Source organism: Oncorhynchus clarkii, chromosome 2 (genome assembly GCF_045791955.1).
Source record: "Oncorhynchus clarkii lewisi isolate Uvic-CL-2024 chromosome 2, UVic_Ocla_1.0, whole genome shotgun sequence".
Classification (NCBI taxonomy): Eukaryota; Metazoa; Chordata; class Actinopteri; order Salmoniformes; family Salmonidae; genus Oncorhynchus; species Oncorhynchus clarkii.
Window position 1 is genome coordinate 10,417,538 of NC_092148.1, and position 11,440 is coordinate 10,428,977.

At 42.3% G+C, this 11,440-nt stretch overlaps 1 protein-coding gene across 2 annotated transcripts in view; it reads left to right on the forward strand.

Moving 5' to 3' along the window:
* Positions 1-7,398: 7,398 nt before the first annotated feature.
* LOC139379271 (protein S100-A1-like) overlaps positions 7,399-11,440 on the forward strand; it is a 25,325-nt gene continuing 21,283 nt past the window's right edge. For both annotated transcript variants that reach the window (XM_071122079.1, XM_071122072.1), the window contains exons 1-2: positions 7,399-7,579; positions 11,285-11,440. The exon at positions 11,285-11,440 is cut by the window's right edge and continues 6 nt beyond it. In XM_071122079.1, coding sequence (XP_070978180.1) covers positions 11,306-11,440 — 135 coding nt within the window. In that variant the 5' untranslated portion in view covers positions 7,399-7,579; positions 11,285-11,305. The remainder of the gene's footprint in view (positions 7,580-11,284) is intronic.

The following is an 11,440-nucleotide window of genomic DNA, read 5'->3' on the forward strand; positions in this document are numbered from 1 at the left end:
TCGACTTCAGCGATGTCATTTACAAAATAGCCTCCAACACTCTACTCAGCAAACTGGATGCAGTCTATCACAGTGCCATCTGTTTTGTCACCAAAGCCCCATATACCACCCACCACTGCGACATGTATGCTCTCGTCGGCTGGCCCTCACTACATATTCATCACCAGACCCACTGGCTCCAGGTCATCTACAAGTCTTTGCTAGGTAAAGCTCCGCCTTATCTCAGCTAACTGGTCACCATAACAACACCCACCCGTAACACGCGCTCCAGCAGGTATATCTCACTGGTCACCCCCAAAGCCAACACCCCCCTTGGCCGCCTTTCCTTCCAGTTCTCTGCTGCCAATGACTGGAACAAATTGCAAAAATCCCTGAAGTTGGAGACTGATATCTCCCTCACTAACTTTAAACATCAGCTATCTGAGCAGCTAACCGATCGCTGCAGCTGTACACAGCCCATCTGTAAATAGCCCACCCAACAACCTACCTCAACCCCATATTGTTTTTATTTACTTTTTTGCCATTTTGTACACCAGTATTTCTACTTGCACATCATTCTGCACATCTATCACTCCAGTGTTAATTTTCTCAATTGTAATTACTTAGCTACTGTGGCCTATTTATTGCCTTACCTCCTCACGCCATTTGCACACACTGTATATAGACTTTTTTTCTCTTTCTATTGTGTTATTGACTGTACGTTTGTTTATTCCATGTGTAACTCTGTGTTGTTGTTTGTGTCACACTGCTTTGCTTTATCTTGGCCAGGTCGCAGTTGTAAATGAGAACTTGTTCTCAACTGGTCTACCTGGTTAAATAAAGGTAAAATAAATAAAAATAAAAAAAACATCCTGTCGGGCTGTTTCACCGCCTGGTACGGCAACTGGGCCACCTGCAACCGCAAGGCTCTCTAGAGGGTGGTGCGGTATGCCCAATGCATCACCGGGGGCACACTGCCTGCCTTCTAGGAAAGCTACAGCACCCGATGTCAAAGGAAGGCCACAAAGATAATCAAAGACATCAACCACCTGAGCCACGGCCTGTTCATCCCGCTGTCATCCAGAAGACAAGGTCCGTACAGGTGCATCAAAGCTGGGACCGAGAAACTGAAACTTAATCACTGAACTTAGTCACTGTCACTAGCCGGCTACCACCCGGTTACTCAACCCTGCACCTTAGAGGCTGCTGCCTGATGTACATGGAATCACTGGCCACTTGAATAATGGAACACTTGTCACTATAATAATGTTTACATACTGTTTTACTCATTTCATATGTATGTCCTGTATTCTACTGTATTCTAGTCAATTCCACTCCGACATTGCTCATCGTAATATTTATATGTTTCATTATTTTACTTTTAGATTTGTGTGTATTGTTGTGAATTGAAAAATAGTACTGCATTGTTGGAGCTGGGACCACAAGCATTTCGCTACACCCGCAATAACATCAAATATGTAGATTTGATTTGATTTGAAACTTTTGGCTGTCTTTTTTAGTGGGTGAAAATAGGTTGTAATCTTATTGATCAACATATACACCAAATATTACCCAGTTCTCCATGTTGAAAGGATGTGGCTGTAAACAGTTACAAACTTAAACAAACTCATCAGGGAATACTTAACATGACATATTGAATGGTCTAATCTCTCATGGACAGATCTACGTAAACACAACTGGTACCGTAGAATCTGTATGAGGCTGAACAGGAAGTGTAGGTTAACGAGCAGCAGTAGTTCTGCTTTTGGGTTTTTTCTTCACTGGTTATTTGCACAAATCACGATTTCACAGGTGTCAGCATCTTTCGAATTTTGAAGGGGAGGGGATATTCTGCCCGTAACTTGCAAAAAGAGAGGTTGGAGCTCCTCGTTCCAGTTCTTCTCCTCGTTCTAGTACAATTACCTGGGTGAACAATTACCTGGGTGAACAATTACCTGGGTGAACAATTACCTGGGTTAACCAAGACTACACATATCCCTTTGTTCCCTGTAATATTAACTCATGATACACAAACCTTTACAAACCTTTACTTAAAATAATTTAATTTGATACTTTGTTATAGTATTTAATTTATACTTTATTTAATTTATACTTTATTTAATTTATACTTTATTTAATTTATACTGTCTGTCTGTCTGTCTGTCTGTTTGTCTGTCTGTAGCTCTGTGGTTTAAGATGATATCATCAATGTTCAATGTGTTGATTGTGGAGATAAAAAATATTCCAAAACTCACCACTAGATGTCATGAGAACTCTTAAAGTACTGCTTGTCCTCCATCTCTCATCCCTCTCTTTCCTTTCTCCCTCAATGATGATATCGCTATGCCACAGTTTCTGTTTATTTGTTCATTTGGACTATGACAGTCTATTACGAATCAGTCTGACAGTATTTTTGACAGTATTTAAATCTAAAGACAGAATGGTTTGAAGTGACTGAAATGCATCAGAAAGGTATTGGGAAGTTCCAAAGATCATTAGGCAATAATCATGTTGTATGATTTTCTGTGTAGAAAAGAACATCATTGATTATCTTTTCACCTCAGTCTGATTTATTGCCCCAGCCAGCCCTACTCTGTTGTTTATGATTTTGTTGTCAATGAGGACTGATTGGGCTCATTGATTCCAGTTGAAAAATAAATGCTGCCCTCATGGAATGGCATGCTTTGCCAAGAGTGTACAAATATGTCATCAAGGCAAAGGGTGGCTACTTTGAAGAATCTAAAATCTATTTGGATTTGCTTAACACTTTTTTGGTTACTACGTGATTCCTTAAGTGTTATTTCATAGTTCTGATGTCTTCACTATTATTCTACAGTAAATAGTCAAAATAAATAAAAACACTTGAATGAGTAGGTGTGTCCAAACGTTTGACTGGTACTGTATATATGATTTATATAGCAACTACAGATTGTCCCTTTAAGTCCATCAAACGTCTGCAAGGTTGAGCATGTGTCCACTAGGCCTATGGATTAGTTTTCTATGAGTATTAATTAGATTGAGCAATAAAAGGCTTGGAACCGCGCTATGCAGCTGTTGCAAGTGCGCAATTTCACTGGCTGTCCACTGGTTTCAAAATCAATGATTCATAGGCAGTTTAAACTTCTTGAATTCAACCATTATTGGGTTCAAATACACATATAGATTTGTGAACAGCCATCCACAACAACCACAATCCGTAAGGCACAAATAGCTAAATGAGAGAGCAGCAGTGTAATTCACATCAATGCGCTATGTAGATATCAATAATAAGTGATATTCGTATCGCCGTAAACTACATTGCGGCAGTCGTCCTTACCTCCAAGCGGTTATTCAAGTTGGATAATCTTTCGATGCCGATAGCAGCTTGGACTGGACCCTACAAAAGCCTATTCCTGCTCTTTTCCCGCAATACATCAAACACATTTGGTGTGTCATCATGGTGATCTCTGACTTGTGGTCAGACTCGCTCAGGTGGAACAAAAGACTTGCGTCTTTGTTTGTTTTTTGTCATGCCAAATGCATTCCCCAAGTAGTCAAGACTATCGACAAAGGGTTTGGCTAATGAGACATCTTTGAAATAAATCTTAATCACCAAAGCTTTATTAAAATATCAAGTTTGGGAGCAGAAAAACAATGAGTGGACATCCCTATTTATCTGTGTATTGTACAATATTTTATCTATGTATTGTACATTATTTTATCTATGTATTGTACATTATTTTATCTATGTATTGTACATTTGAGTTAGTGCACGTAGCATCTCTGTTGTCATGGTTCATTGTTAGTTTATTGTTTATTTGTTTTTTGTCTTTGTTAAGTTTCACTTTATCATTAAAATGATGTGGAACGAACGTGACAGCTGATAGTATAACTCAATCACTGTTTGTGTTAAAAGACTGCAGTGCCCCTGTATTGGCATAGAGGAGGCCTAAGCTATAAGCTATGTCAGATACCTTTCTTCTCCTTTCTTTTTGTGTTAATAAACACATTTCATGCAATTCTACGACACTTTATATGACTGGAGACATTAGCAAAAAATATATATATATTTTTTTTATATGACAAAAATGACAGGGTAGTATAGACCTATAGGCTACTGCTGACTCTGACTAAATCAATTGTATAGCTAATAGACTATGTGTTTGTAGATCGACTGAGCTGAATGAACCTACAGCAGCCAAGGTGATAATGGCTGGGGTCATTTTACTTGTTTTTGCTGTTCTCCAAATAGCATTTGAAAGTTTTCTAACTGTATAGAAATTCAGTAAATTAACTTGGGAACGGCCCCGCTCCTGCCACAGGCACATGGAGAGATCCAGAGATAACCAGAAGACCCACCCCTCCTACCATAGACACATGGAGAGATCCAGAGAGAACCAGCAGACCCACCCTCCTACCACAGACACATGGAGAGATCCAGAGAGAACCAGCAGACCCACCCTCCTACCACAGACACATGGAGAGATCCAGAGAGAACCAGCAGACCAACCCTCCTACCACAGACACATGGAGAGATCCAGAGAGAACCAGCAGGCCCACCCCTCCTACCACAGACACATGGAGAGATCCAGAGAGATCTGTCAGGACCTCCCCTCCCAGCTCTCCCAGTCCAGTAAGAGAAGCAGGGAGGGTGGAGAGGAACCTCAGACCTCCACATACTCCAAGAGGAGCAGGGATGAACGCTCTTACACAATCCACAGGATGTCCCCAGGCACTGAAATTACTTTGAAGTTGATATGCAATTTGTCATGCTTGATACCTTTACTAATGAGTTTCCTGATAATTTAGTAAGAATTGTAATACATATGTTTCTTGTTCTTTAACACTTGAGGGTTGTAATACAGTCACATACAGTCGGCTAGTTAATGTGTATTTTGCAGAATGAAAGAAAGATAGAAGAAGAGGTCAATAATATCTGGATATAGAAAGAGGTAAGGGGCAGCCCATTACTGCACTGGGACACATCAGGGTCAAGACTGTTTCTTGGTAGTCTTAAACAAATCTACGTTCAAACAAAAGTATACACGTAACACACATGGTTTTAGGCGTGTGTCAGAAATAGAGTTAAAATGTATTCAATTTTGAGTTTGCATCCCTATATTACACTTTTTATACATCATAGAAGACTGAAATATAACAACACCGTTTGACATTGAAACACCAGACTTTCTGTGTTTTAATTTGTATTTATTTCTGATATATTATGAAATTATGAAAATGATTAATAACATTCCACCCATGAGACCACTAGAGGGCGCTTTTGTTCATTTGACTGCAGGAAAGGCTACTTATACTACTGTATGTTACACAAGACCCAGAAGAAGGAGAGTCTCATGACTATCAGTGACTGGCTGTTATGTTATATATACTTTTTTTATTGAACCTTTATTTAACTAGGGAAGTCAGTTAAGAACAAATTCTTATTTACCATGACGGCCTACTAAATGACGGGGAGCAACAGAACATCAGCTTGGAATATCCCTCACAATGGTGTCAGAAGAACACATGCTTTGCCAATGACTTTTTCTTCTGGTCAGGAGGACTACTATATGCTGTATTAAACTGATGATGCCAAACATGACCAATGTACATGACCAATGTACATCCAACTCCTGATAAGTGTGCATAGCGCATTGCAGTTCACCAATCTTCATTTTGGAGATTGAACAATCTATATGCGATTGTGTTGCTTTTTATCTATATATTTTTGTGGCAGTTAAATGCACACATTCATGACCGTCTCAAAGCCAATGCTATGCCAACATTAGGAGTTGAGTCCGGAGTGGCCTATGTGACCTTTCCTGTTTTTCTGCATGTTTCAGCCTGCAAGAGAGAGTTATGCTCCCATCTCTCTCTCTCTGTTCTCTGTATGGTGTTGCCAAGCTGACTGTTCTAGAAAATAGTAGATACTGATCTGCTTGACTGTTCCATAACACACAGGGAGTGGTAGGCCACTGTGTGCTGAGGCAGAGTGTAACTTGTGGACGCTGGGTGTCGGGAAGTAAGTACAGGGAGTGACTTTAATAATAAATAACACAAGGAACAAAACAAGAAACACGAGTAGCGTACAGACATGAAACACTGAAACAGAAACAATAACGCCTGGGGAAGGAACCAAGAGGAGTGGCAGATATAGGGGAGGTAATCAGGGAGGTGATGGAGCACAGGTGAGTCTGATGAGGCGTTGGTGCACCTAGCAATGGTGACAGGTGAACGTAATGATGACCAGACTGGCGAACTCGAACACCATAGAGGGAGTATACGTGACAAAATGGCATTTAATTCAAGAAACTTCATCCCATCCTCTTCATCCATAGAACTATTCTTCCAAACATACTAGTGTGTACTCTTGTCACCCCTCTCTACGTCGGTGTTCAGCATTATTGGTATAGATTCAGCATTATTGGTATAGATTCAGCATCATTTGTATATATTCAGCATCACTGGTATATATTCAGCATCATTAGTATATATTCAGCATCATTTGTATAGATTCAACATCATTGGTATAGATTCAGGATCATTGGTATAGAATCAGCATTATTGGTATAGATTCAGCATTATTGGTATAGATTCAACATCATTGGTATAGATTCAGCATCATTGGTATAGAATCAGCATTATTGGTATAGATTCAGGATCATTGGTATAGAATCAGCATTATTGGTATAGAATCAGCATTATTGGTATAGATTCAACATCATTGGTATAGATTCAGCATCATTGGTATAGATTCAACATCATTGGTATAGATTCAGCATCATTGGTATGGATTCAACATCATTAGTATATATTCAGCATCATTTGTATAGATTCAGCATCATTGGTAAATATTCAGCATCATTGGTATAGATTCAGCATCATTGGTATAGATTCAGCATCATTGGTATAGATTCAGCATCATTGGTATGATTTGACATCATTGGTAAATATTCAGCATCATTGGTATAGATTCAGCATCATTGGTATAGATTCAGCATCATTGGTATAGATTCAGCATCATTGGTATGATTTGACATCATTGGTAAATATTCAGCATCATTGGTATAGATTCAGCATCATTGGTATAGATTCAACATCATTGGTATAGATTCAGCATCATTGGTATAGAGTCAGCATCATTGGTATAGATTCAGCATTATTGGTATAGATTCAACATCATTGGGATAGATTCAGCATCATTGGTAAATATTCAGCATCATTGGGATAGATTCAGCATCATTGGTATAGATTCAGCATCATTGGTATAGATTCAGCATCATTGGTATAGATTTGTGTGAATGAGATCCGTGTGTTAATGCGATATGAAAACATTCTAGGTGATCCATGTCTATTTTATCATGTTGAATTCAAAGATGAGGACTCAAAGACATCAAGCCTAAACTCTAACCCCCTCCCTCCTTCCCTCCCTCTCACACACACACACCTCCACTATAGGCTACAAACACTCACTATTAGGCAGGCGTTCTGTTCTCTATAAATTCTTTGTCTTTATAAAATCTTTCACACAGTTCTTGCGCAGTAGATTCAGCATCATTGGTATATATTCAGCAGTACCCTACTTCCCCACCCTGTTCTGATAGCGTCTCTCTTCTGTTTGGTAAGTAACCATTCTTCACCTATTCTACTATTACTATTGGTGTCTTTGGTTTAACAGAGGAGGTTATCTAGTGTAATAAACAGGTCTCACACAACTGTAACAACTGTTTCCAAGTGTGACTAGCTACTGATCTGTCTCGTCCGGCAAACTTGTAGGCTATAATGTTCATTAGTCTTCGCTTGATTTGATTCCAAAATATGTTCTTCTATGGTTTGTTATGCAGGATGACGGGCCATACTATTTACTGATTACATTATGTCATAGTTTATTTATAGGAAAACCTTTGAACATTGAAGCAATGTTTTTGTTTTAGAACTCTATTAGGCCTACAATGTTTTTCTCGGCAGGTTCAAGTCATTTTATAGGCATTACTCACCAATTATCATCTCTTTACACTGAACTGTTGCAAAATCCTTTCCTCTCCTGTCACACCCCTCTCCATCCCCAAATACCCACCCTTTGACAGTTATAATGATACGTCACATGTGCAACATGGTCAAGCTATTTCACCTTTATTTAACTGGGCAAGTCAGTGAAGAACAAATTCTTATTTACAATGACGGCCTTCCCTGGGCAAAACTTGGTTAAAGGACAGTTTACACAGCTAGAGATGTTGGATGTTCCCAAAGAAAGTGGGAGGCACCAAAAGAAAGAGGAGGAGTCAGAGGTAGAAGGAATGTGTAAAGGAGTGGAAGATGACAGCTTAAATGCCACTAAGTAACAGACTGTGCTTACAGAGACAAAGAAAGCCAACTCCCATCCTCCCTGAATGTGCATTGTTAATTTGTTTGCTTCAAAGGGATAGTTTGCTATTAGTCAGCATATTAGTACCATCTATCAGGTATGAAGGGAAGACCCAGATGCAGATCATGTCGAATAAACAATAGTTTGATGTTGCAAACAGGGGCAGGCAATAAACAGGGCAAGGCAGGCAGGGGTCAGTAAACCAGAGCTGGGGCAACGGTACCAGACGGCAGGCAGGCTCAGGGTCAGGGCAGGGAGGGGTCAGTAAACCAGGGCTGGGGCAACGGTACCGGACGGCAGGCAGGCTCAGGGTCAGGGCAGGCAGGGGTCAATAAACCAGGGCTGGGGCAACGGTACCGGGCGGCAGGTAGGCTCAGGGTCAGGGCAGGCAGGGGTCAGTAAACCAGAGCTGGGGCAACGGTACCGGACGGCAGGTAGGCTCAGGGTCAGGGCAGGCAGGGGTCAGTAAACCAGGGCTGGGGCTACGGTACCGGACGGCAGGCAGGCTCAGGGTCAGGGCAGGCAGGGGTCAGTAAACCAGAGCTGGGGCAACGGTACCGGATGCCAGGTAGGCTCAGGGTCAGGGTAGGCAGGGGTCAGTAAACCAGAGGGGGGCAGAGGTACGGATCGGCGGGCTGGCTCAGGGACAGGCAGAGAGGTCAGGCAGGGTGGCTCGGAGTCAGGACAGGCAAGGGTCAAAATCGGGAGGGCGAGACAAGAGAGAGTGGAAAAACCAGGAGCTGAGACACAAAACGCTGATTGACTTGAACAAACAAGATGAACTGGCACAGACAAACAGAAAACACAGGTATAAGTACACAGGGGATAAACAGGGAAGATCGGCAACACCTAGAGGGGGGTGGAGACTATCACAAAGACAGGTGAAACAGATCAGGGTTTGACACCAACAACTGTACTGAGTATCTATCATAATGAAATCAAAATTGTATTTATATGTATTTATAAAACCCTTCTTACATCAGCTGATATCAAATCAAATCAAATTTTATTAGTGACATGTGCCGAATACAACAGGTGTAGGAAGACCTTACAGTGAAATGCTTACTTACAAGCCCCTAACCAACAATGCAGCTAAAAAATAAAATAAAATAAGAATAAGAATAAGTAGAATAAGTAATAAAAGTAACAAGTAAAATAACAATAGTGAGACTATATACAGAGGGGTGCCGGTACAGAGTCAATGTGCTGAGGCACCGGTTAGTTGAGATAATATGTACACGTAGGAAGACTTATTAAAGTGACTTTGCATAGATTTTAACAACAGAGAGTAGCAGACGTGTAAAGGGGGGGCCAATGCAAATAGTCTGGGTAGCCATTTGATTAGATGTTTAGGAGTCTTATGGCTTGGGGGTAGAAGCTGTTGGACCTAGACTTGGAGCTCCGGTACCGCTTGCTGTGCAGTGGCAGAGAGAACAGTCTATGACTAGGGCGGCTGGAGTCTTTGACAATTTTTAGGCCCTTACACTGACACCGCTTGGTATAGAGGTCCTGGATGGCAGGAAGCTTAGCCCCAGTGATGTATTGGGCTGTATGCACTACCCTCTGTAGTGCCTTGCGGTCGGAGGCCGAGCAGTTGCCATACCAGGCATTGATGCAACCAGCTCTCGATGGTGCAACTGTAGAACCTTTTGAGGATCTGATGACCCATGCCAAATCTTTTCAGTCTCCTGAAGGGGAATAGGTTTTGTCGTGCCCTCTTCACGACTGTCTTGGAGTACTTGGACCATGTTAGTTTGTTGGTGATGTGGACACCAAGGAACATGAAGCTCTCATGAAGCTCTCGGTCCTCTTTTTCCCGTAGTCCACAATCATCTCCTTTGTCTTGATCACATTGAGGGAGAGGTTGTTGTCCTGGCACCACACGGCCAGGTCTCTGACCTCCTCCCTATAGGCTGTCTCGTCGTTGTCGGGGATCAGGACTACCACTGTTGTGTCATCGCCAACTTAATGGTAGTGTTGGAGTCGTGCCTAGCCGTACAGTCATGAGTGAACAGGGAGTACAGGAGGGGACTGAGCATGCACCCCTGAGGGGCCCCTGTGTTGAGGATCAGCGTGGCGAATGTGTTGTTACCTGGGGGCGGCCCGTCAGGAAGTCCAGGATCCAGTTGCAGAGGGAGGTGTTTAGTCCCAGGGTCCTTAGCTTACTGATGAGCTATGAGCTCGCTATGGTGTTGAACACTGAGCTGTAGTCAATGAATAGCATTCACACATAGGTGTTCCTTTTGTCCAGGTGGGAAAGGGCAGTGTGGAGTGCAATAGAGATTGCATCATCTGTGGATCTGTTTGGGCGGTATGCAAATTGGAGTGGGTCTGGGGTTTCTGGGATAATGTTGTTGATGTGAGCCATGACCAGCCTTTCAAAGCACTTCATGGCTACAGACGTGAGTGCTATGGATCGGTAGTCATTTAGGCAGGTTACCTTAGTGTTCTTGGGTACAGGGACTATGGTGGTCTGCTTAAAACATGTTGGTATTATAGACTCAGACAGGGAGAGGTTGAAAATATCAGTGAAGACACTTGCCAGTTGGTCAGCGCATGCTCGGGGTACATGTCCTGGTAATCCGTCTGGCCGTGCGGCCTTGTGAAGGTTGACCTTTTTAAAGGTCTTACTCACATCGGCTGCGGAGAGCGTGATCACACGGTCTTCCAGAACAGCTGGTGCTTTCATGCATGTTTCAGTGTTATTTGCCTCAAAGCGAGCATAGAAGCAGTTTAGCTCACCAGGTAGGCTCATGTCACTGTGCTTCCCTTTGTAGTCTGTAATGGTTTGCAAACCCTGCCACATCCGGCGAGTGTCAGAGCCAGTGTTTTACGAATCAATCTTAGTCTTGACCTTAATCTGTCACACTAATTTACACCCCCTTCCGCCTTGTCTCCCCTCCCATCTCCCTCCTCCTTCTCTCCCCTACCATCTCCCCGCTCCCTCTCTCCCCTCCTCAGTGTATCCTTCTCTCTGCAGCCATGCCGTCTCAATTGGAGAGATCCTTGCAGTCCCTGATCACGGTGTTCCATCGCTATGCCGACAAGGACGGTGACTGTAACACACTGAGCAAGAAGGAGCTGAAAGAACTCATGCAGACAGAACTGGGCAGCTTC